At 55.9% G+C, this 26374-nt stretch overlaps 1 protein-coding gene across 4 annotated transcripts in view; it reads left to right on the forward strand.

Annotated features, from left to right (window-relative positions):
- The window catches only part of ABR (ABR activator of RhoGEF and GTPase), a 192998-nt gene that overhangs the window by 155846 nt on the left and 10778 nt on the right, over positions 1-26374 (forward strand). For 3 of the 4 annotated variants that reach the window (XM_061143007.1, XM_061143008.1, XM_061143010.1), the window contains 2 exons: positions 25464-25523; positions 25814-25923. In XM_061143007.1, the coding sequence (XP_060998990.1) occupies positions 25464-25523; positions 25814-25923 (170 nt within the window). Of the gene's footprint in view, positions 1-11836; positions 12060-25463; positions 25524-25813; positions 25924-26374 lie in introns of those variants that run through there. The other variant, XM_061143011.1, reaches the window with a different exon arrangement.

Raw genomic sequence — 26374 nt, forward strand, 5'->3', positions numbered from 1 at the left:
TAACTCCCACTCCTCTGAAACAGCCATTTTATTTTCTGCCTTTTCCCTTCCTTGGGATACAGATTTTTATATGGTTTTAATGATAAGTGCATATTTTGTCTTGTTTTTTCTGTTTTCACATAACATTATTATAAACCTCCTTTTTTTTCCAGGACTGAAGGTAGTCTTTATAATTGCCTTGTTTTTGGGTTACATTGTCAAAAGTACTTTATAAAAATCATTTTACATAATGACCAGCCCATTAATTGGCATTTTAAGGCTCTGTTATTCTAGCAAGGTGGGCAGGCTCTGGATCAGCAGAAAGGAGTAGGGATTCTGGGGGAAGGGCCCACGTGGCCCAGAGCAGGGAGGCAGGAATGCACAGGGAGTGTGCCAGGAAATTAAGGAGCCCGCCTGCCCTGCACTGAAGTTATGGTGAGCAGTGCCAGTAAGAGGGAGGTTGAAGGAATGAATAAAAGAGGAGGGATTCGTAGAATTTGTGTCAGAAGGAATCCTGGAGGGTGTTTTTTCAATCCTGTTTTGCGGGGAGCAGGAAATTGAGACCAGAGAGGGTGAGTGATAGCCACAGTCACACAGCTCATTAGTACTTGAGCAGGGGCCCCAGATTTGGGATCCTGGTCCCAGCTCGGTCTTGCTTGGTCAGCTGCTAGCCAAATGAGGGAAATGAAAATGTTCCTGGATGGGGCAGCGGCAGACTGTGATGTCAGCCCATAACTCTCAGGGGTCTGCCCTTTGACGCTGCAACTTTGGTAGAAGATCCCCCCGAGCCTGGAGCATTTCTGAGCCCTCCCTTCCTTCCCCAGACCTCTTCCTTGCTGCCCCATCCCCATCCAGCCCAGGAACCCCTCAGCCGGGAGGCCCCCCTTCATCCGCCTTGGCTCCCCGGCCCCAGGAGACTCCTGCGTGTTTATCCCCGTCTATTTCCAGCCCTGCCGCTCCGGGCTCCAGATGTGCTGTCTCAACTGGGACCTGCTCGCTGGCCCATGAGCTTATTCCCAGGATCCAGCCCTTGTTGACCGGCCGGGCCAGAGGGGAGAGTTCTCCCGAAGGATCTCACAGCTCAGTTCCTGCCACTGACTTCAGACTGGAGAGGGGTCTGAGACCAAGGCTCCCCTTCATGGCTCTGCTCCCCCATTCCCAGTTCAGCCAGAAGCCTGGGGACGGGCACCCAACCTTCAGTTCTGCTTTCCCTGCTGGGAGGCAGCTTCACTTCTGTGAGCCGGCTAGGGGCTGCCCTCCCCAGACACAGGAGAACTCGAGACCCCAGGGTGAGCCGGGGGCAGGGCTCCAGGCCCAGAAGGAAGCCCCAGCTGTCCTGATGCCTGGAGTGATAACTCCCCGCCTCCCCCTAACTGCCCCCCCACTCCCCACCCCCACCCCAGCCCTGATTGCAACATTCAGGCCTGATGAGAGCCTCCTCCCTCTCCTCTTCCTCCCATCTGGAGCTTGAAGCCTGTGTTTGAAGCGGGAAAGGAGAGTAATTTCTTTGACATTCTTGACCTGGCTGCTTGGAAGCTTGTGAGGGGTTAGAGTTATTAGAAGTGACACTCAGGGAGAAGGTCATGAAGGCCAGTCCCCTGCCTTCAGAACCAAGAGTATTCTCAGAGCCCAGATTGGCTCATCTGACGATACCTAGACCCACTTACTTTTTGGTTCAACAGTGATAAAAAATATATATACTGTGAAATCTTCCATTTTAATAATTTTTAGGTGTACACTTGAGAGACGTTAAGTCCATTTACATTGTTGTGCAACTGTCATCACCATCCGTTTCTAGAACTTTTTCATCTTCCCAAACAGAAGCTCCCTACCCATTACACAGGAACTTTGCATTCCTCTTTCCCCAGCCCCTGGCAACCAGCATTCTGTCTTCTATGAATTTGACTATTCCAGGTCTCTCATGTACATGGAATCCTGCAACACTTATCCTTGTGTGATTGGCTTACTTCCTGCAGCAAAGTGTCTTTAAGGTTGGTCTACATTGTATGATAGAACAACAGACTTTCCTTCTTTTTTAAGGCTGAATAACATTATACGTGCAAACTGCATTTTGTTTATCCATTCATCCATCAATGGACATTTGGGTTGTTTCCACCTTAGACTTGACTTTTTAAAAAATTAATTAATTTGGCCGTATTGGGTCTTAGTTGTGGCAGGTAAGATCTTCACTGCATCATATGGGAGCTTTCGTTGCAGCTCTCAGCCTCCATAGTTGTGGCACAAGCCCCGTGGCATGTGGGATTTTCGTTCCCCAACCAGGGATCAAACCTGCATCCCCCGCATGGCAGGGCAGATTCTTAACCACTGGACCATCAGGGAAGTCCCCAACTTTCTTACATTTAAGTGAGGAAAGAGCATAGTTTCTGAGGATGGAGTTGCTCAGCTCCTGCCCTCCAGGCCCAGGGTTACCATGTCCCTCCCCCACCCATAGTTGCTCATCTCTCTGCGGATGTATTAGGAGAGCAGGCCTCCACACCCCCAGGACACAGCTGGTCACCATTAGCTTCTTTTTTAAAAAAAAAAAAATCATTTTTTAAGTTGCAGTATAGTTGATTTACAATGTTGTGTTAATTTCTGCTGTATGGCATAGTTCCATGATGGTTTATCATAGGATGTTGAACATGGTTCTTTGTGCCATACATACAGTAGGACCTTGTTGTTTATCCATTCTATATATAAAAGCTTGTATCACTCACCATTAGCCTCTTCTAGTTAAAGAAAAGAGCTGCCCCATCGGCTTTCTCTCCCCCCACCCCACCCCCACCCTGGTCAGGCATCCCTGTCTCCTCGGGTCTCCCTTCCTTCCTTGGTTGCCCTCCCTTTGGTCTGTGGTTTAGACAGATTGAGTGTGGAGAACAGTTTACTCTTGACAGTGTAGGAGGAACCCTGGACTGAGAGTCGGAAAAAGCATCCAGGTCCCTTGACCTCTGGGGGCTGCAGTTTCTTCGTCTGTTAAGTGGGGACAGTTACCCCCACTCTGCCTCTACAGGCTTGACATGAGGCTCAAAGGATGGAATGTCCCTGAAAGAGCTGGTCAGTGCACATCCACGCTTTCACTAGTTGATTCCCGCATTTCTATTTGTTGAGCTCCCTCTAAGTGGCAGGCACTGTGCAATGGATGCAAAGAATGAACAGGATCTCCCCATGGAGTGAAGAGAGTGGAAGAGAACTGGGATCATTCAGTCAGTGTTGAAGAGGCTTTAAGGCCAGATGGATCTGGGCTTCAGTCTAGCTTTCTCCATTCATTAGTTGGGAGAACAGGTTACTTGACCTCGTTGAGCCTCAGTTTCCTCACCTGTAAAATGGGCTGTCAAGAGAACTGAATGGGAAAGTGCGTGAGGCCCTTGGTGCAGGGCCTGGCACAGAGTCTGTCTAGTGACGTCAGCGTTTTGCCTGAGCCAAGCAGGACCAGGGCCACTGTCCTCCACCTTCCTGTGGGGATTCTGCGTGAAGCTTGTCAAGCATTCCTGCTTCCAAAGTCTGTCACCTGCGGGTGGCCCCTGTGTTTGGGCCTTGGGCTGGCCGAGGCCACGTCTGTTTTCTTAGGCTGGTGGATCCAGACGGGCTTTGATGAACCAACCTCTCAGGGGGCGGGAGGTCAAGGTGGGGGTCCTCACTGCCTGCCAGCCTGAAGTTTCCCTCCTGTGCCCCGACCCCAGGCTAATTAGTTCCAGGCTTGTCCCCTTGGAGCTGTGCTCATCTCGGCTTGGTGTGGTCAGGCCCAGAGCAAGTGATGAGCTGGGGATAAGGGGTCATTGTTGGAGGGAGCTGCTTCTGGTTTCAATTACTCTGCAGGGCATGCGGGAATTGGGAATGAGCATGGGTCAGGAGCCTGCTGGGGCAGCAGTCCAGGGCTGCTCCAGCCCGGTTCCTTCCCTCTGGTCCCTCAGGGGTCTGTTGTCCCCATTTGACTGTGCCCGAGGGTCTGGCGTGCCGACTCTATTGCCCGGGGAGCTGAGCTCTGGGGTGCTAGCTGGGTTGACCTGGAGCGCCTTCTGCTCTGGTTCCTCAGAGCTGGTACCACGAGATGCCTGGGTCCCTCCCTGGGTGGAATGACCAGAGGGGCGTTACCCTGGGTCCTTGACACCTTCTCCCAGGCATCCTTCAGGCCACACTGACCACAGCTGGGCCCTGTCCCCTGAGAGTGGCTGGTCTTGACTAGGATGGGGGGCAGCTGTGAGAAAACCTTGCCTGCAGGGGCAGTCAGAGCTTTCATCCCGGCCCCGAATGCCCAGCCTGGCACCTCGCAGCCCTCGGTAGCTCCCAGCCCTGTTCACTACAGTGGCCTTGCTGGGTGTGGTTTTCGGGGCTCTCCACTGGAAGGTGGACCCCTCCCTGCCCCCAGCCTGGGCTGGGTGTGCGTGTCCTGGGAACCGTCTGCATCTAGAGTCCGTGTTTTAGATCCCTGCTGCCAGCTGCTCTCAGCAGGTCCCCGGGGGGCCCCTCCTTGGCACATGGGGAGGGATGGGGGCACCAGGACTGTTCCTCTTCCTGCTTCCAACACCCTCCCTTCCTCCTCCCAGGGCCTAGGTGATTAGAGCTGTTTCGGACCCATTCTCTGTTTAGTGCCTCACCTGGCATCTTCACGGCAGGTCTGGACGGCTCGGTTATGCTTGGAGTGGGCAGTGGGACAGGGGAGAGCCAGGGCCAGGATCCCACGAGAGGGCCTGCCCTGCTGTCCACAGGCCTTCCCAAACTTGTGGACGACCTCTCTTCCGGCCCCTGCTCAGCCACCTTCGTCTCCCTGGTGTTCCTGATCTGGGGAGCCTGGGCTCTGCCAAGTGGGTTCTGGAGACAGGAAGCATTGGGCAGGAAGCAGATGGAGGCTCGGGTCTCCTCTCTCCCTCCTGCCCCGCGTGGGAATGCCCCCTTGGCAGGCGGACGTGGTGCCCAATCCCCCGCCTGCTTGGCAGGGGTGAGAGGCAGCAGAGAAACTGATGCAGAGAGGACTTGGGAACTGATTCCGGCAGGCCCTGAGAACAAACAATCCTGCCTCTTAACAAACCAAAGGAGGGTGTTGTCCCCTAGACTCAGAGGTGAAAGACTCAGGGTTTATTCCCCTCCACCACCTAATAGCAAAGTGACCTCTCCGAGTGGTTCATCTTGGACCTGTGTGAGGCCTCGGTGAGTCCTTGGCGGTGACAGCGCCTGGCTTACTGCATGCTCCCAGTAACCACTAACCTCCCTGCAGGCGGAAGCTGCGACTCCATCCTCCTAGGATGGTCCCGCTTTTGATTTGATTCAAAACCTTTGAGAAAAGGATTTAGTGGGGGAATTGCCAAGGACTCCCTGAGTGAGGGCTGAAGCTGGACATGAATGCGAATCGGGGGCACCTTAGTTGGTCTCTGCCGACCTCCCTCACTGCAGGTATTGCAGAGCCCACCCCTCACTCAGCCCAGCCTGGCCGTGGCAGCAGGAGTCGTGTGGGCAGTGGTAGCTCTCTGTGGTCTGGCCTGGTCTGACCCCCAGGCATGGCCCACTCCCTGTGGACTGACACAGGGGAAGCTGGGTGTAGCCTCTCACACCCTTGGAGGCAAGAGCTGAGCTGCACTGGCTTCTGGGCGGAGGTGACCCAGAAAACACCAGCTAGACTGGCTCCATGAGATAAGTGTTAACCCTATTGTAAGGCCACCAAAGGGAACCCACACCAGCAAAGCAGAGACCCAGAGCTTTCTCAAACCAGAGGGAAAAGTAGAGCTAAGACATGAGTTTCAGATCCAGCGCTCTGACCCAGAAGTTTCCTTAAAAAGGCCCTAATCTCCCGGCTTCCAGATCTACCCACCCTGGAGGGGAGTGAGGGGCAGTGACCATGGCAGAGGAATAGCATTTCTCATGGGAACTGTCCATTCACTTAAAGAAGGACCAGAGGCTTCAAAGTCTGCAGGCTTGAGGGCTGCTGGGGTGACCTGAAGTGCCCCCAAGGCAGGGAGTGGTGGACAAAGGCAGTGTGAGTGGTAAGTCTTGTATTCCCATTTCAGCCAGGGGCTCCCTGCTTCTGCCCTTAATTGATGGAGGCAGGGAGACTGGCATAAGATTTCATTTGGAAAGAAAGCAGGGTGTGTCCTCTGCTTTAAAAAAAAAGAAGTCACTACTGACCACTTGTCCGGTACAGGCTCCTGTTTGACAGGTGTGAAAACTGCGTCCAGAGAGAGGGAGTGGCTACCACAGTGACTGGGCAGGATTCACGCCCTGGTTGCCTGGCTCCCAGGAACTGCCTTCTGTTTGGAGCTCAGAGTTGGGTGGGAAGAAAGTTGCTTAATATTAGGGAAAGAGAAAAAAGCATGGAGGCTCAGGGGACCCTGAGCTCCTCTCAAACCCTCCCGCCTGAGGCTGTTACGTTTTCAGTGTCCGGCCTGGGAGGCCCCATGGAGTGCTCTGCCCACCCGCTGCTATGTGGGAGCCCGGTCAGGTGCTTCCTTCCTGGGAGCAGGAGCAGGCAGGTGGCCAAGGGGGTCTGGGTGTCAGTCTGGCCATGAGTTACATCATGACTTGTGTGGTAAGGAATGGATCGGACGTGTGGTGGGCGTGCTCTGCCCACTCTGTCCTGGGTGGGTTTTGTTTGAGGTAAGCAGGATGTTCCCAAAGGCTCAAGTGGATTTTCCATCCTTTTCCGTGACCAAATGTACCGTGAGAATCACTCAGGGTTGCCAGGGACGCGCCATCAGGACAGTCTGGCAATGGACAAACTCTGTGGCTCTCTCATCGTCTCCTGGAGCCCCAAGACACAGCAGCCTGGGGTGGCTGGGCAGAGTGCACGGGGAACTGCGCATGATTTGCACTGGCTTGTGACTCGGCTGGGCCTTGGGAGACAGGAAGTACACCTTGAGGTTAGGCTGTGGAGCAATTGCCTTCAAATCCTGGCGGCCCCCTGTCCCAACACCTGGGGTCAGAAGCCACTCCCCACCCCTGCCCTGGGTGGCCATCTAAAGCCGCCAGTAGCCAGTTATCTGCAGAATTGAAGCTCCAGAGCTCACACTGTTAGCAGGCAGGACTCAGGCTCAGAAGTCCTGGCCTGGATGCCTGGGAGAGTCCTCCGTTGCTGACACTTATCTCCTTGGAGGGCGGGTCAGTGGTGGGGCAGCCAGGGCTTGGTTTGGAGTGTCACAGCTCCAAGTGAGCTGCGTCCTGGGTCCTCCCCACCTGGCATGTGGTGGGTGTCTATTCAGGGAGAGTGACTGGGTAAATGAGTGAAGATGTAGCTTTTAGGCTCAGCTTTGCCACTGGCTACTTGGATACCTTGAGCAAAGTGTCCCCATCTCCAGTCCTAACGCAGGCCTGGAACATAGCTGATGCTCTGAAAGGATGAAAAAACGTAAATGCGTCTCACTTTCTCCTTCTCTGGTGATCTCTGCCCTTCCGGTCCACAGTTTGGGTCAGGATGGGTACAGAACAGGGTGAGGACACAGGAATGCAGGGACCCCCGAGCTATTCATCTTTTTTTTCTTTTTTTTGCCATTCATCTTAAGGGGACTTTCTGCCTCCCTTTCTCCTAGTTCTCCTCCCCGCCAACTCACACGCCCTGTGCATGGGCTCCTGGGTGCTGCGTGCCCTGCTGGTTCTCTCTCGGGCTGGACTTCCCTCCTGGTCCCCAACCTCAGCGCCGTCCCGGGCTCCTCTCGGGCTCCGGCGCCTGGAGCCTCTCCAGGTGGCCCCTGGGGGCCCTCCCCTGCCCCCACTCCCAGGCTGTCCTTGCTGGGGTGCCTGTGGACTTGGACTAGCTGACCACTCAGGAACCCCCTTTCCTGCCCTTGAGTCGTTCGGCTGGAGGACAGGGACAGGGAATCAGGGTTCCAGCATGCACCAAGGGGAAGATGAAAGCCATTCCAGTGGGGAAAAGGAGGTCACTCCGGAGAAGCTGCAGCAGCTCCGCAAGGTTCTGAGAAAGAATCTTCCTCCTCGTGTTCACAGGCTGGAGGACGTGCCTGGAGCCGTCCCCACCCCCGGCTGTCACCAAGGCAGCGCTGGTGGCGGTCCCTGCCTCACCTGCCCACGCGGCTCAGGCTGCTGCTCTTCCCCGTTGACCTTTTTTCCCTCAGCGATGCCTCTGCTGATCACTTCAGCCTGATTTTTGCCTCCGTCACTGCTGTGCTGGGTGGCCTGTCCCCGCCACCCCAGGTGTCTCCCCCTCCCTTGGGGTAACCCAGGGTCCTGCCCGCACCTCCCTGGGGATGGCCCCTCTCATTGCTCCGGCGGAGAGCCTGGGGAGGGGGGTGAAGAAGGATGGGACGGTCTATTAGGAATGTTTTTAATTCCAAAGGCAACGACATCTGTTTGTGTGGGCCTTCCCACCCAGGCTTTGTTTATCCAGACAGGGGGCCCTTGCTCGTCCTCAGAGGCCGTTTCTGCCAGGTGTGGCGGGATGGACGGGGGGAGGGGTGCCGTCACTTCCTGGGTGGCCGGGACACCCTGAGCCCAGCCTACCCAGCGAAGCTGAAGAAGGGTCTGTGGTGAGCTGGAGGGACCAGAACGCAGATGACCACTTTTGAGGAACTTCTCAGGAACATTTATCTTGCACAGCCCCCCCCAACCCCCACCCCACAGCCTGCTCCTTGACCATTGCTTCCAGGAAGGAGTGAGTCAAGCTTGGGGAAGAGAAGGCAAATCTGTGCTGTCCCTGGAGGAGAACCCCAGCCCACGGGGAGGAAGGAAAGATGAGCATCTCAAGGGAAGAGCCTCCCAACAGCTACCCATCTGCTAAGGCGCTTATGTCACCATGGAGACCAGTTGGCCATCTTTCATCCAATCAGAGCTCGCTTTACCCAGACAAGTGTTGAGCCTGGGGTTCCTAAGACAGACAAGTATAAGGCTTTGGGGACAGGATCTGCACCATCCCCCTTCTCCCACACACCTGCTGGGGGATGCACCTTGCACAGCATCCCCCTAGCTACACCCTGTGGCATGTGACCCAGATAGAGGGCAGAGAACCTTAGAGAGCCAGCGAGGGGCCAGTTCTGAAGTTAACAGCTGGCATTGCCCAGGACGGACCACGTGTCTGCAGCAGGTGAGCGTGGTCAGCAATTATAATGGCACCTTACCAGCCAGTTACACAACCAGCTGAGGGGTGCAGAACAGAGCCAGGGAGGGTGACCTTTTTCTTTTCTGGCCCATGCCAACCTCTCCTCCTCCGGGAAGCCTTCCCTAATGTCCTCTGGCTAGAATTTTTCTCTCCTTTCTCTCAACTTCCATGGCACTTGATCTGTGCTTTCCTTGTGGCCCAAGACGGGGTTTCTTGAGGGCAGAAAGACAGTGCTTTGTCCATCTGGGTATGACACGTGGTAGGTGCACAGCTGATAAATGCTAAATGCATGAATGGCTCTATCTCCCATTAGGAGGTGTTTAAGCCTTCATCTCCTCTCCTCTCTTGGGCTGTCAGCTTTATCAAGCACAGGCCTTTTTTTGGGGGGGCTATGCTGGTTCTATATTGCTGCACTTGGGCTTGCTCTAGTTGTGGCAGTCAGGGGCTACTCTTCGTTGCAGTGACCAGGCTTCTCAGAGGTGGACCCTCTTATAGAGCATGGGCTCTAGGTGCTCGGGCTTCAATAGTTGCAGCACACCAGGGCTCTGCTGCTCTGCCGCATGTGGGATCTTCCCAGACCAGGGATAGAACCCAAGTACCCTGCATTGCCAAGGAAGTCCCAAGCACAGACTTTTGGTTCATCTTTGTGGTTTCTAGAGTCTGGCACATAGCCAGGCTCTAAGTCAGTGCCTCTTGAATGAAATGACTGGGATGGAGAGGTGAAGACCCCAGGAATGAGTGAAGCCTTGGAGGAGGTAGGTTTTGTGTAGCTGGTGGGGGAGCGGGGGAAGCTGCCAGCCCCTCTTGGGGCTGGAGGAAGACTCTTCCGAGGTAGCACCCAGGTTCCCTGGGGGAGCAGGTCAAGAGTAGGTCAGGCCCCAGGGGACATAGGCACATTCCTGCCTCAGTGGGCCTCTTGCCCTCCCCCTCAGGGGTTACTGGGAATACTGTGGCCCCATTGAGCTGCACCGGCTTGGGCAACTTGGGCTCAAGTAGGGGAAGAGGGTCCGTGCTGCCTTGGCAGCTCAGCCCTGTCTGCCACTCAGAGCGGGGTGTGAATAGTGGAGCCCTGGTGGCTGATCCAGCTGCCCTGCAGGGACCACCAGAGTCCCAGGGGCCTGCCTCCACCAGCAGCCACAAGGAGGTGCAGGGCCAGACCCCAGCACACTGGCACATCATCCCGATGGCACGGGCCTAGCCAGACCTCTGTTCATGGCCCAGCCTGGTCTGGCAAGTGGCTTAGCTCCTCTGTACCCTTAGCTTCCTCAAATTGAAAATGAGGGTGCCAGGACATACTTCCTAAAGTCAGGGGAGTTGTGAAGGGTTAGCGTGTGAAGAGCACGTGGAAGGTTAGCGCAGTGCCTGTCGCCTAGTAAACAAGGGTCACCTTGTCATGACCGGGTCTTAGTTACCTCTTCGATGAAGCCCCTGCTTTTTCCCCTGCCTACCTGCCCTGGGGGCCTGACCCAGGTCTTTTCCTCCCTCCCCCGAATCCCGAGAACCAGCCACCCTTCTGTGGTGGTGAGCCCCAGGGTCTTTGGAGGAGACCTGTCACTCACCAGCTGAAGTTTCTATGACCTCAAGCAAGAATTTCACCTCCCTGAGCCCCATTTCTCACAACTCTAAACACCGACGTCACAGAAGTCATGAGGCTTCCACCTAAGCGGATATTTGAACGCCCTTTGCACGGGACTCGGCTTATGGTTGGCACTGCTGGTGTCCTTCCTCTTGCCGAGTCAAGCTCTGGAGGGTGTGACGCCCCGATGCCTCTGGGTTGTATGGACCCTAATCATCTGGAGTTCAGAATTTTTCCTAATGAACACTGATCAACTTGAGGGTGGAGGAGAGCAAGTTCTTCCTTTGCTGTCCCAAGGCATCCAGCACACAGTGGCTCACTGCCCCTTTGTCGATGGACTTTCTCCACCCCTGGCAGCACAGCCCCTTTTGTGGCTTTTCTGGTGAAGGGCACTGGCCATGGTTAAAAACCACTGTGAAAGAAGCATCTCTTGCTGGACATCCGTGACCAGTGTCATCCTTGGATTTTTCGCTCAGGTCCCCAGAGAAGACTTATAGTAGCCAATTCCTCCTGGGGCTGTGAAAGCCCAGTTAGCTGCCCAGCTAGGGGGTCGTCTTTATTCTTTACACAGGAGGAGGTTTATGAGTGCCTTCCATGCGGGTCTGGCCCCATCCCTGAGTTGGCATCGCTGGAGGCGTCTGGGACCTGAGTTGGGGGAGGGAAAGCAGAGCTCCAGGGCAGTCCCGGTTCTTTGCCCCGGGACAAGGGCAGCTTTTGATGGCTTCTGGCGCTGCAGACCCCCTCTGGCTTCCCCTAGCCGCCTCCTCAAACAGCTCAGCCGCAGGGCGCCGCCGTCTGGTGGGGAAGGGGTTAACCCGGGCTCTAGAGGAGAAGGGACTGGCTGCTTTCGCCGCTTGTCAAACTTTATTTAGTAGGGGCTGAAGGGAGGGCCTCGGGGTGGGTGAGGAGGAGGCCCGGCCTGCCAAGAGTTAAAAGCGGGAGGTTGGGTGTTTTGGAGGGGGCAGCCTCCCGCGCCTCCTTTGAGTCACTTCCTCCGGTGGGGGCGGGGGCTCCCCGGCGGCCTCGGGCGCTGCCTGTGCGGAGAGCTCGGGCGCTGGCAGCCCGCTCGCCTGGCCGGACGGCAATCCAACCGAGCGTCTGCTGGGAGGGAGGACGCAAAGGGAGCGGAAAGAGGAGCCCCGCACCATGCGCTTCCCTGCCCGGCTCGAGTAACTGCGCCGCCTGCCCGCCCACCAGCGGCTCCGGAGCCCCCCTGGCCGCCCACGCCTCCCAGTCCCCGGAGCGGAGCTGGCCCCGCAGGCTGGGTCGCCCGTCGTTGGGCCCGGCTCTGCTGCCGCCACCGGCATGACCGACGTCCTGCCCCAGCCCGACTGCAGCCTGAAGGCGGTGTGCGAGCCCCTGGAGCGCTGCTGCCTGGATCCGCTGGAGGAGCCGGGGAGCAAGCGGCCCCCCAACACCGGCGCGCGGCTCTGGGGCCGTGTGCGCAGCAAGCTCCTCCGCCAGAAGGTGCGCGAGGGGGCCGGAGCGGGTGGACAGAGAGGGACTGAGGTCTGTGGAGGGTGCTGGGCCCCTCAGCATCCCCTTTGGGGAGCTCATTGCTCCTCCTGCCTGCCCGTGGGGGTCCTAGGACAGAGGCTGGGGTGAGCTGTGGGTTGGCTCTAAATGACCTCAATATGAGTAATACTGTTGCTACCCCCACCCCTACTTTCTCTGTATCTGTCCCTGTCTTAGGAAAAGGGGGGCGCGGGTCTCCTGTGGGAGAGGACTGCCTGGCTCCTTTCTGAGTCTCTCTGGGCTCGGAAACACGAACTGACAGAAGCGAGGGGTCCCTGAGCCTCAGTTTCTCCTCCTGCGCCCAGCCCAGACCCAATCCCCCGTGTCCAGAATGCGGTTGGCCGCACGGTTGCTGAGATGCGACCTCAGAAACACCTCAGTGCCTCCGGCCAGGGTGAGGTTTCTTTGTGTGAGGTTGTGCCGAGGTCGTGGTGCTGCTGGCTCTGGGGGCTCTAGGCTGCCTCTTCAGGGACCACCCAGAGGCCCACTGGCCCAGTGCCAGCCAGGCACCAGGCAACTCAATCAGTGTGCCAGGGGTTTCCTGACCCAGCGGGCAGCTCAGACCAAGCCGTGCCAGGGCAGACTGCCCGTCCTGCCTGTCGCCCCAGACCTTGGGTGGGGATGAAAATCTGAGATAGAAGCTGACTGTCCTGCAGCTGGGCAGGCTGCCGCGGGGCTGGCTTTGGGCCCTGGCATGGGGCATCTGAGCAAGAGCCACACCAGCGCCAAGCACACAGTGAAGCGCTTGATAACTGTAGACCAAATCAGGCGCCTCAGCAAGTGTCGCAGGGTGCCTGTCCTTCGAGGTAGTGATAAGGGAGGCTTGGGCTGGTCGTTGTGACTTGGTGGGGATTTGTACATCCTCCTGTGGCTCCAAGGGAGACCCTCTGCACAGATCCTCACTGCCAGGCAGCATAGAGGCTCCTGGCACCTGTAAGAAAAAGTGATCTTGGGGCCTTTTGGCTCTTTGTCTAGCTTCATCCCCTGCCAGTGGGGTATACGTGACCTCCCAGAGGTGACATCAGTCCTGGAAAGTGCTGGGCAGGGTAGCAACTTGAGCTGGCCCCTGTGTCACCTTCAGCCTCTCCAGGGACTAGACTTTCAGAGCCCTGCTGGCCTCAGCGGCTCCCAGAGCCCCTCTGTGCTGAGACAGCTGTCTGTGCCCGGCAGCTCGGAGCCATCCCCTGCCTGGACCCCTTTCTCACCCCCTGCTGACACCAGCCCAAAGCTCGTTGTCCATTTCCAGACCTAGAGGTTGGCAAGAAAGGGATCCAGCAGGTTCCTGGCCCAGTGCCAGCCGGAGTCTTTCTGGTTTACCTGCCCTTTGTAGGGGGGCAGGGGGAGAGGGCTAGCAGGTAGGGGGCAGTTTGTCAACCCAGAAACTCTAGACTTTCAGTTCTTCCCTTGTGCGTTAGTGACTAACAAAACGAAGAAGTCATTTGAGGGAGTCTTCAGTCAGCTTCGCCTCTGGTGGTATCTGATAGCTCTGCGGGCAAAGGGTAGCGGGCTAGCCAAACGCTGGGCTGCCAAGCTGATCGGTGTCCACGCAACTGCAGGGTGACTATGGCTCTGGGAGGCTCCGTGGGGTGGGTGACTCAGTCCCCTAGCCCCTGCTGTGTGACAAAGTATGTCAATATCACAGACACAAGGGCCTGTACCGTGGGTGACAGAGGGGCATCCATTCACCCTGCTGTGGTGGTGGTGGTTGGTGGATGAGCAGGCAGGCTTGTGGAACCAGACCTGCTGCCCACCTCCTTTCTTTTCCCAGCTGCATTAACCTATTTTTTTTTTTTTTTTTTTAGTGCAGTAGGCTCACTGCCAGATGAGGGGGCTGGACTCAGACAGCAGCTTAGGTGGGTGGGGGAAGGGAGCCAGGTACTGCCCAGCCTGGCTCATCATTAACTGCTCATCCAGCTTTTTGCCACAAGGATGTGATGCGGTGGATGCCAGAGACACCTGTGGCCCCCCTGCTTCCTCTTAACTAAAAGATTCAGGAAGGCTGGAGGGGGGTGCAAGTAATTCATCTGGGGACCCAGCGCTGGGGCTGAAGAATCTGTTTGAATGGAAAAAGCCCAGTGTTATCAACCTATAGAGCCTCTGGCCCCAGGAGTCTGCAGTTGCTGGAAGAGGGGAGGCAGGGACCACTTGCAGACTCTCCTTTGGGTCCTGGGTGGGGGCTGTGGTTGGGGTTGTACTTGTTCCCAAGGGGAGTCCTGGGGCTGAAGCCTCACACTAGCCTCTGACTTGGCAGTCGGCTTGTTGTGCAAGCATTTAGCAGAGGAGACACGTGGCATTTGAGTTTGTGGATTCTGCCAGTGCTCTCCGCGTTTAACTTCACATTTCTACTTTCCTTTTTTTTCCCCCTTGGCTTTAAATCACACTCAGGGAGACCAGGCTCAGTGCCTGGTCTTCCTCCCATTCTGCTTCTTTCTAGATCCTTAGATTGCACTTCGGAGGGAGAAGGACTGAAAGAAGAATCCCATCCTGTCCCCAAAGTGTCCACAGGTTTTAATGGGGTCACTTGTGGGAGCCAGAGAGGCTAGTAGAGCCCCACAGGGGCAGTGGCCAGGCCAGTACTTTTTGTCTCAGGAGGGGGGGTGTGGGTGGGCAGGAATCCATGCCCCTACTGTCGCCCTACAGCCCAAGTGAAGATGTCTAGACCCACACCAGGCCAGACACTAGCTGGAGGTGGAGGCTTAGGCTGAACTAGGAGGGTCCAGGGGAGTGAGGGAGAACTGAGGATGGCTCCTGATGATCTTACGTCTGCTTCAAGGGTCTAGGAATTACCCACTCCAAAGAGCTTCTCTCGGGAAGGCAGAGGCCAGCAAAGTGAACCAAGATGTTTCCTGCCGAGCTCCAGGATAGGGCCACCTGCTCTAAGATGGGGTTGGCACCCCTCTATTGCTCAGGAGGGTCAGAGGTGCTACCCAAGAAAGGATGGTGGTGGGGGAGGGCTTTTTGGCCCGCTCGTCTGGGGAACCTTAGGGTTCAAGAAGGTCCCTTTCTTCATCATCTTAAATGCATCCACTGGGCAGCTCCTGGCACCTCCCAGAGTCTGTCATTTAACCTGACAGTTTCCTTAAAGGTAGCATCAGGTGTGCAAGCCACGTGCATGTCCCCAAGGCTCGGTCTGCCATTTACTGGCTGTTCCAGGCATGGACAGTACAAGGGTGTTAGGGTAGAGAGATGTCTCAGGCTCATTTACTTTTACTCCATCATCATTTCCTTCAGCATCTAGCTGTGGGCATCAAAAAAGATCCTAAAACCTCAGGCAACAAGATATCTCTCCTGCCCCAGCTGCCCGCCTCCCTGTCCCCTTCCCCGCATCTGGCACCCACCCCACACACCTTATCCACACATCTTATCTGCTGGAGGGAAGGGACCTGCATCCTGTCTTCACCATTCACACCCCCATTCACACCCCTATAGTCATCCCTCAGCTGCAGGCTGGAGACCCACCGCAGGCAGCCCATTTCCTCCCGGTCCGGGCCTCTGTGTGGGCCCAGGATGGTGTCCACCCTGTCTGGTTTGGGGGCTTGAAAGGCAGAGTAGTGAGATCTTCTTGTGCTCCTCCAGCCATTGTATTAATGCACATTCCCCAAAGGGAGAGGACCTTACTCCTGGGGCTTCACAGGTGGTCTCTGGACCCCCACTGCTCCCACTTCTTCCCTAAGCTGGCTCCCGAGAGGCCTGTTTTGATTCCACAGAGCAGGAGTCCTCCACTCTGAGAATCTGATGACAGTTATGGAGCCCCGCCCAGGCCCAAAGCCAGACATATGCACAAACTCTGCGCTGTTTCGGGCTTCCCTGGTGGCTCAGATGGTGAAGAATCTGCCTGCAGTGCAAGAGATCGGGGTTTGATCCCTGGGTCAGGAAGAACCCCTGGAGAAGGAAATGGCAGTCCACTCCAGTATTCTTGCCTGGAGAATCCCATGGACAGAGGAGCCTGGTGGGCTATATAGTCCATGGGGTCGCACAGAGTTGGACACGACTGAGCGACTCCTACCATCGTGTGCTGTTTCTGAGAAGGTCACAGATCCCAGAGTAGGAGCCCCTGCTCTTAGTGCACTTGGCAAGCTACTGTCTCTTGGCTCCTGGGGAGGTTAGAAGGGGCACTGGCCCTCTCCAGCATCTCTCCCGTCCACAGGTGGCTTGGCCAGGCAGCCATGCCGGGCTTGATGCCCCGGCTTTTGGATGGCCTCAGCCCAGAGGGAGCTGAGCCTGCCAGTGCTGCCCGAGCCCAGTGGCGCAGAACTATCCAGAGGTCGTAAAGTCCCAGGAGAGCAGATATTTTGGGAAGAGCCCAGAAACTTCTGCAGGTGTCCATTTGGGGGAGTTGCCAGATGCGGGTCAGGGCACACAAGTCTGGCCAGGCCCAGTCCTCTGCTGAGTGGCCTTGCTGTCTGCCCAGATTATTGGGAGCTAGTCAGCAGGTGCTGTTTGGGCTTCCTTTTCCCTATCAAATCGCACTGGGAGTTGTGTTCTGACATCTTCCTAGCGCCCAAGGAAACACACATCCCCGTGTCTGGAACCCACCTGCCCCAATCCCCAGGAAAAAGCCAGAGTTCGGTCTGGTTCCTCATGAGCCTTAGACTAAGGCCCCATTGTCCCTGGCCCCCCAAGTTGGGCCTAGAGAAGTGGGAAGTGACCGTGGACTTCCCACTAGGAGGGTTCTGCTGCAGAGAGGCCAGGAGGGCCCCATAGTCCCTCAGTGCTCAGTCGTGTCCAGGCTCCTCTGTCCTTGGGATTTTCCAGGTGAGAACACTGGAGTGGGTTGCCGTTTCCTTCTCCAGGGAGCCCCACAGTGTTTCCCTGATTCTGCTTTGGCTAAGAGAACGTGGAACTCATGCCTGAGCTAGAAGCTGGAAACCCTCTCTTTCCTGGACGGTGGCCAGAGCCAGGGTCCCACTTCAGCTACAGCTCCTCTTCCCCTTGAATGCCTGAGTGTCCCCTCTGTGCTCTGGCCCCCTCCTTGGAGCACCCCCACCTCCAACCCAGGAGGCCAGAGAAGGAAAAGCATCGGGCCGCTAGGAGTCACAAGGCCTTGTTTTTCTAATCCTGAGTCTATTGTCTTAACTTGCTGTGTGACCTTGGGCAAATCTCTTCACCTCTCTGGTTCTCTGGCCTCAGTGTAATGAAGGATCTGAACAGGATGATCCCCTAGATCCAGTTCATGTGATGATTTTGGCCACGTCTCAAGATTCCTATGCCTAAGCCTTAAACTCTCAACACGCTGGGAAAGTCTGGGTGGAAGAGGTCGCAGGGCTACCCTGGGCCACGGCCAGCCATTCACTCACCACAGGAGGAGAGAGGTGAGCAAGAGTGTGGGGCTTCTCAACCCCCGTTCTGAAGGACCCCTGGCTGAAGGACATTGCTTTCTCCAGCCTACACACCCCATTCATTCATTTGGTCTCGGAGTATCGATGGGGCACCCTCACGTGCTGGGCAGTGCAGAGGCACCCCAGGGCAGAGAGGCCTTGCCCTCATGGAAGTTTCTGTCCATAGGATTAGTCAGGCAACAGATGAGATCATTTCATACTGCACAAGTACTGTGAGGAAGATAAAATTGGATAGCAGATCAGAGAACAAAGCGAAGGGGAGAGGCCTCACTTGAAAAAATAATTTTGAACTAAGGCTTAAATGACACAGATTCTTGAAAGATCTGGGAAGGGCACCTTCCAGGCAGAGGTGAAAACCCTGAACCGGGGCAACCATGGTGTGTTCGGAGGCAGAGAGAGGCTGCATGGAGCATAGGAAATGACCTTGGACAGAGTGGGCAGCAGCCTTGGAGGAGTTGGGCTTTTAATCTAAGTGCAATGGGAAGCTGCTGGGGAGGTTAAGTCCAGTTTTAGTGATGCGGGCACGTTTTGAGCATGTACTGAGTTCCAGACATCTTCTTTCTTATCTCTTGATGTGACTTAGGTGATAATTCCCAAGATGCTGATAGGCTTAGAAAGTGACATGATGAGGTCCCGTGAGTGGCTTAGTGCAGGAAGTGCTTTCACCTCTGATGCCCCTGTGCAACCCAGGGCTCACTCGAGTTTTCGGCTATTTCTCCGTTGTCCTGGTGGTTGGTCACAGAGCCCTGTCTGGATCAAGGCTGCATGCCATTGGGTGGGGAGCTTCCGGAGGTGTGGAGCCCCACCTTGCAAGCTGAGCCTAGAAATGGGCCTGCAAGTGGGGAGGACCTATGGAGAATCCACCAAGAGGCCCCTCAGAGTGGGCACAGGCTGGGGGATTGCTGTGCCTCGTTCAACCAGTAGGCTCTGTGCCCAGACAGTATTCCTGGTGGGGCAGGGAGGATGAGGTCAGTTTCAGAGGAGGACTTTTCATAATTCTTACCAAACTGCTCCAAGTCCAGAGGGAGGCCCTGAGCCCACAGCAGTCCCAGAAGCCCTTGGCCTGTCTGGCTGCAGCATGACACTCCCCGGATATACCCCAGGGATCCTCTCGCTTGGGACTCTGACCTCTAAGGTGGCCCCTTCCCTTTGAGGACAGAGCTGCTGGGGGCTGCCTGTGTTGCCTTAGCCCTGTGCATACACGCTCAGTTGCTTCAGTCATGTCCCTACTCTTGTGACCCCCCTGGACTGTAGCCCCCCAGGCTCCTCTGTCCATGGGATTCTCCAGGCAAGAATACTGGAGTGGGTTGCCATGCTCTCCTTCAGGGGATCTTCCCAACCCAGGGATGGAACTCTTATCTCTTATGTTTCCTGCATTGGCAGGCGGGTTCCTTACCACTAGTGCCACCTGGGAAGCCCTGATTTAGCCCTGACCAGTTCCTTTTCCTAAGAGGGACCCAGCTGGTGGCCCTGAGCTGGGTGGGGCAGCTTCCTGGCTGTTGGTTGCAGGCCTGATTCTGGGGTGAAGTCTGCAGGCAGGGCGGGCAGTAGAGGGAGGGCACAGGGCTCAGGGAGAGATGTGCCCACTCCGAGTTCCGTCTGCGACTGTGCCGGCCTGAGGGCTCGATGGCAGGGCAGGGCAGGCTGAGCCCTGGAACGCGGGTCACCGTGGATGCTACAGGGCTAACCTGGCTTCAATAAAAGCCTCATTCAGAGCTGTGGGCCTCTGGGAACTTCACAGTTCTGGGGGGAGGGGAGGCGAGCAGAGGCCAAGTGGCCTCATGCCGGTGCCACAAGCCATCCTGTAGCTCACCCTGCAGGTCGGGGTCAGGGGGTGGGACAGAGCTTGCTTGGCCTTATGGGAGGGGGGCCCAGCCTCTGGGAAAATAGGGTGAGTTTACTGAGCCTGACCCTGGTCTCCCCCTAACATGGCAGGGTGTAAGCCCGACACCCCCCCTCCTGCTCCGCCCTGCCTCTCTGCAAGTGTCTCTCAGACGGCCACGTTGACAGAAGCCTCCAGTGCCCTTCCCAGGGGGTGAGGATGGGGGGGGCGCAGGCTCTTGGCAGCGCCATTGTTCCGCCCGTTGCCAGCCTGCCCATGCCGCTCACGCCTGTGGTCTGCCCCAATGACAGGCTGGCTTCAGTGTCCCACGGGGACCAGCCCAGAACATGTGGATGCACTTGGGGAAGGGCAGGGGAAGGCCAGCCAGGACCGCCACCGTGGCCTGTGATCCGGGAGCCCCGGGAAACGTGTGCCCCTCGGACAAGACACCTGGCTCAGGGCCTGGTCTTCACGGCCCAGCACTCAGCCTCTGTTCCCCAAAGCACAACCACACACCTCTGCCTTCTGTGTGTGTGTTTTTTATAAGTTATTTATTTTGACTGCACTGGGTTTTTGTTGCTGCATGTGGGCCTTAGGTGTGGTGATTGGGGGCTACTCTATATTGCGGGGCACCAGCGTCTCGTGGTGGCGGCTGCTCTTGCCGTGGAGCACGGCTCTAGGTGTGCAGGCTCAGTAGTTGTGGCACGTGGCCTTTGTTGTCCTATGGCATATGTGGAATCTTCCCAGACCAGGGATCGAACCTGTGTCCCCTGCATTGGCAGGCGGATTCTTAACCCCTGGACCACCAGGGAAAGTCCCACCTCTGCTTTCTATTCAGCGTCCCGTTCACCTGGGAGGGTGACAGCTTCGGCTATGCTGGTTCACTGCGCTTAGTTTTCAGGAGCCCTAAAAACAACTCTGGGCTTCGAGTGAAGTCCACGCCACCACCCAGGACAGGCCCCGGGTGCCGAGGGCAGAGTAGTATGCTCAATGAAAAAAAGGGTGGAACTGGGGTGGGCCAGGAGGTCGGGGGTCAGGCCCAGGGAGGCGGGCTCCTCAGGACCTGTGGGGCTTGTGCTGGGGAGCTGACAGTGATACGCTGAGGGAAGGGGCTCAGCGCCAAGGGGCTGTGGGGAGGGGAGTGGGGGCCCCTGTCACCTGCAAGCCCCCCACGTAAGCTGCCAAAGTAACCACCAGTGCTCTGCGCCCCCCTCTGCTGGGATTGGAGCTGCCAGCTCTGACGGCTCACCGCCCGCCACCCCCTCCTCGTGGATTAAAGGCAGCCACGTGAGGCCCGGGGTGGGAGCCGGGGAAGGGGTGGCAGCAGAAATCACCGGGAGACGGTTGAGCGAGCTGTGTGGTGGAGGGAGTGTGGGATGGTGGGGGGACAGTGCCCCACTGTCAGAAGGACTCTGACTCGAGGGAGCAGGACGGGGGCCCCCAAATTCGCTGATGCCTCCCAAGCACTGGGAGATGGCCGTGAACAGCCCCCTAGCTAGAGAGAGGGAGGACTTTGGGGGTCTCCTGTCCCAGGCTGGGGAGAAACGGGCGGGAGGAAAGGCTTAGACCTCTCAGAGGGGACCCCTGAGGGCATTTCTGAAATGAAGGTGGCACCCACCACCCAGAGGGGTTTGGGTGCCCACAGGGCGGCCTCCTCTGAGCCCCCTGCCAGGCTGGGGAGCCCATTTCCTGTCCTGAAAGTAAGGCTGCTGAGGCCAAGAGAGGGGAAGGCGGACTCCCAGCCACCTGCCAGGTTCTCTGGGAGACTGCGGACACCTTGCCTTGGATGCGGGATTCCCTTGGGGGATGGCGGTTCTTTCGGGGACATCAGTCCCAGAGGGCAGCAGGTTCTCCTTGGAAGAGGTCTGAACATGCAGCCAAGACCTCACCAGGTGTAAAGGCAAAGGCAAAAAGGACACAGTTGAGCCGCTCCCAGAGGCTGTGTTCAGCCAGCCATTGGTAACGAACGGTCTCCAGGATGTTCTAGGACCTGCTTCTGTCTCCTGCCTATGCTCCTTGAGGGTGGGCCTGTGACATTTTTGTGACCTGTGTGGTGAAGGAGGCACTCTTTGATGGGGGATCTTCGCAGCCCTACCTGTCCTGCTCCCACAGGTAATCTGGTGTCTCCCTGGTACCTGGTCCCTAGGTGTGGGGACGGCACCTATCTGCTGGGACTGGATGGTGAACCATCAGGTGTTCTACCCGCTGACATCCAGGAGGCTGGCTCCTCCGCCCCCAGCACTAATCTAATCAGGAAATAGCAAAGTCCACTTTTCCCAGGGGTTATAAATAACCACAGCAGTTCAGACAGCATCATTTCTCTGGAAAATGTGCCATGTCCGTCTCTACTCCGCACCCTCCCTCCCTCTGTATTTAAATGACATCCTGAAATAGACTTGATTTCTGGAGTTCTGCTGGCCTCCCAGGAGACAGGGCTGCGTTGTCCGGGCGCCGAGGGGCCGGGTTGGCCTCCCTGCCGCGGGTGCCAGGGCCACACCTTCAAAGGGAAGTCCGGAATAGGGTGGTGATGGGACTCACGGTAAAACATGACCGGTGCTACCTTACCCAGACCTGGCCTGGGACAGGCTACAACAACAGCAAACCCTCCCCTGTGCAGGGGAGAGGGTGCTAGTCTGGCAGAGCGGCAGAGGGGAAGAGAACATCCCTGAGGCCTGGAGTTAATCTGGGAAGGCTCTCTGGAAGAAACAGCACTGGGACTGAACCTTTGCATCAGGCTTGCGAAGGTCCTGTCTCAGATGCTTCCAGGAACACGTTCGGTTGCTACTTGGCATTTGGAACAGAAGCGAAGGGGAGGGAAGGAATGAAAGAATCGCACTGGAGATGACCTGCCAGCACCCAGGTCAGCCTGTGGTGCCAGACGGTGGAGGCCTCATGTCTCTCTTCCAGATAAACACTGATCACAGCAGCTGCCTTGCTGCCAGAGGCAAGGGCTCCAGGCTGGGTGCTGTACATGAGATCTTGCAGGTCTAGCCAAGCCGAGTTAGGGAGACTTGAATTTGCACCCCAGCTCTCACTTCCTAGACATGTGGCAGTGGGCAAACTCCTGATTCTTTTTAAGCCTCAGTGTTCCCATCTGTCGAATGAAAACAGCTAGGAGGACTTACACCTCTACGTTATGATGATTGATTGAGATGCTGTAGGTAAGGGGTTTGTCCTGGAGCCAGACTTACAGGAAATGCTTACATGTCTGGACAGTGTTCCTATTTCCCATAGCAACACTGAGGCAGGTGTGGATCCCGCGCCCCCACCCCCCCGCCCCGTGGAGAAACTGAGGTTCCAGGAGGTTAAGTGACCTGCCCAGATTCACACAGTTGAATAGAAGGTGGACATTTGGACCCAGATCGGCCTGATTCTCAGTCCTTGCACTTTCCCAGCCTGGGCTGTGTCCACATGCCGCTTCAGGACCAACCCAGGGGGAGCTAGGGCAGGGGAGGGGCCCTAGGGGCCAGGACCATGGGATTGACCTGAGGTTTACGCTGATGCCAAGAGAGACCTACATGAGAAGGGGGTGGTCGTTCCAGAGTGTGTCCCCTAAGGGCAGCAGCCGCCTCCGCCGACAGAGGGCAGTGGAGATCTCTGTACTCCAGGTGGCCACTGCTGGGGCACAGGGCTGGGGACACCCTGAGGCTCTGTGTTCAAGACCTGGCATTCTGGAGGCGATAAAGAAGCTGTCAGGGGCAGCCCATGCCACAGGCCTTGGGACATAAAGGTTAGGGGGAGGGAGGTTTCAGGGGCCCGGGAGGACTTGGCCCCGAACCTTCCAGAATAGAGGGTTGGGGCAGCAGCCATCCGGTGAGCCCCGCACTCTTCCTCTTTATGTTTGAGGAGATGCTCGGTCCTCTCCACACGACTCTCCCTCTGCCCTGTTCTCCATTTCCTCCCTTCTCCAGGCAGGGGACTGCTAGCTAGAGGCAGGGCCTGGGCTCAGATCCAGGCCCCCAGACCCTATTGGAGGCTTAGGTGCCCCCTGTCCCCAGCGGGTGTCTGATGATAGAAGATGGGGAGAAGACTTACCAATACCTCAATACCTGTTAGAAGCCCCAGGGCCCAGCCCACGCTGGGCGGACCCAGACTCTAGTGAGGGGCCTGTTAGAACAGGCCCTGGGGGTGGGAGTCCTCCAGGGGTAGGAGGGCAGGAGCATTCTAAGAGAATAAGCTTGCAGATCCTCAGCTCCCATGAGTGCTGCTGCCCAAAAAGTGACTCACCAGAGAATGGCCTTACCCCACCCCTTGCTCTGCAGAGGAGCCCGAGCCCCCCTGGAGAACCCTGCACAGGGCTCCCAGGGCCCCTGATTGGCAACAGGGGGGCCCCTTAAAATGTTGATGTGGGAGTTGAGAAAGTAAAAGACTCAGAAGGCTGGGTTTCTGATCCTTTCACAAATCACATGGTTTCCAGTTTTTTGTTTCCACAAAAGTGGCAGAATTGTCAGCTGAGAGACCATTTAAAATAAATATTGATGATATGCAATTTAAAGCAAATACCGAGGAAAGAGGTTAAAGAAATGCAAACATTGCTATAATAAAACTATTTTCAAAAACGAAAGGAAAAAAAGGACTTCCCTGGTGGTCCAGGAATTAAGACTCCATGCTTCCACTGCAGGAGGTGTGGGCTCAATCCCTGGTCTGGGAACTAGGATCCTACATGCTGTACAATGAGGCCAAAAAAACCCCAAAAAACTATTTTGAGCCCCATCTGCTTTATGTGAGCAGATGTTTCATCTTTTACATCTTTAAAAACCAAACCAAAAAAATAAAAGTATTGATGCTGAAACCCCATTTCACCCTAGCAAAAAACAATATTCGTGTACATACATGAACTAAAACAGACAAAGCGCTCTACCCAATCTCATTAAGAGATGTAGTTCCACCAAAATGGTACTTTGCTGCTGAATGTTTATTAAAATTTTTAATATGTTGGTTAAATTTTTTATTACATACTGCTAATCATTGTAATAGTGAATCCAGAATATGTTTTGAACATTTGGAGCCTTGTGGTCTCAGGAAATTTTTCATTTCTATTTACACAGATGTTTTCGTTGAAGCAAAATAGAATAGGGTGAAGAATAAAAGACTTTTAAAAAAAAACACAAATGAGGGCATAATTCTTTGGGTGAAATAGTCTAGAAACACAAAATCAAGGAGAAAAAAGGAATGTTACAGGTTTCTACAAGGGAAAGAAGAACTTGTTTATGTGTTTTTTAAATGGTTGATGGTGGGTATCAAATCACTATGGAATTTGGATTCCACTGAATACATTTCAGAGAATGATATAACAGTTTTGTTTCAAGATGTAAATATTTACATTATTCTGGAAATTGTGTTCTTTGCAGCTATTTAAACTTGATTTGGAAATATTCAGATGTTGACTTAAAAATGTGCCAGGGTGTACATTGTTTTTCCAAGTCACTTTATGGATGCACAAGGAAAAACAGTTCGAAGGCCCCTGAGCCCGAGGAACGAGTCCTGTTTGGTCACCTGTGAGGGGTACCTCTGGGCCTCCCCTGCCATCTCCACCTCCCTGGGGCTCCTGTGCAGTTTGGGGGCCCCCTCTACAGTGTGTTTGCTTCCTGGGAGACCAGCCACTTACCTGTTATCTCAATGAGTCTTCACAACAATCCAGCAAGGCAGGGTCTTTACTGGCAATGAACAGACTGAACAAATGAGGTTTAGCAAGGTTAGAAACTTCCCAAGGTCACCTGGCCAGAAGTGGCTGAGCTGGGATTCAGACGCAGGGCTCTTCTTGACTTCTGCGTGGCACCGCCTCCTGTTCACGACCTCCAGGTACATGGGCTGCGCCCGCAGTGTACCTGACTCCAGTTCAGGCAGTTGAGCAAGTTGCTGATAGAGTGTGAGTCTTAGTTTGTGCATCCGTGAAATGGGGTGATAGTATACCTCTCACAGGGCAGGGTCAGGAGTGAATGAGAGGTGATGGACGAATGTGTCTTAAGAGCGCACCCCACCTCCTTCCCAGAGTGGGGGGCATCCTTCACTAACGGGGCAGGAAGGACCTGGGGCGTGGAGCCCCTGAAGGACTGATGTCAAGATGAGCATCAGCCCCCAGCTCCGTCTTCCTGAACTTTGACCAGCGTCTGAGCCTGAGCAGCTGGGGGAGCTCTGGTTTGGTCTCTGCTGTCACCTCTTTCTCTCACCTTCTCTTTCTTTCTTTCTCTGCAGCTGGATCCACAGACTGTAGAAACCAAGAACTGGCACACGGATGTGATTGAGATGAATGGGGTGAGCCGGGAGCGACAGGAAGTGTCTGTGCAGTGGGTGGGCAGCCTGGCCTCTGGCTGGTGCCCTGGGGCGCTGTCCCTCCCCCAACCCACCCACCCCCTGCTCCCTTCATCCAGCCCCTCTCCCCTCTCCTCTGCCTGCACCCTTCCCATTCGCACCCTTCCCATTCCCACCCTGTGAGTGCTTCAGGGAGCCCCCCGGGTGCAGTCCTGGGGTGCCCCCTGTGTTTTGGGGGGCACTCCTTGGGCACTCACGCCCTGGGGGGTTGTGCCTGCCTTGCCCCCAAGCAGATCAAAGTGGAATTCTCCATGAAATTCACCAGCCGAGACATGAGCCTGAAGAGGACCCCTTCCAAAAAGCAGAGCGGCGTCTTTGGTGTGAAGATCAGCGTGGTGACCAAGTAGGTACTGCGTCTGGGGTCCCTGCCAGCCCCACCCTCCAGGGCCCCCACTCATGTCTGTCACCCCAGCAATCACCTTCCACTTCAGTAGTCACAGCGGCCACTTGGATGGGCAAAAGTGGCTGGCAGAGGGGTGTTCCCTGCCTCACACAATGCTTTAGAAATAAATGAGCCAGCACTTAACCACTGGGAGATTACACGTGAAAATCCCAGATCCTCAGCATACTGTAATAAATGGGGAGATGTGACAGCTGTATGTCTATGTCTTGGTGTGGCAGCGGCCGGCTGGAATCCAGAAGTGGCTGCCCCCCAGGAAAAGGCATCCTTCAGCCCCCTCCCCTCCCCTTGTCTCCAGGGTCTGGCCCACCCTGCTCTGTAGGTGACCCACTGGGTCCCCCATAGCATTTAAATGTGAGCCCTCTGTTCTGAGGAATGCTCTTACTTCAGTCTT

This window comes from Dama dama, chromosome 5, assembly GCF_033118175.1.
Source record: "Dama dama isolate Ldn47 chromosome 5, ASM3311817v1, whole genome shotgun sequence".
NCBI lineage: Eukaryota > Metazoa > Chordata > Mammalia > Artiodactyla > Cervidae > Dama > Dama dama.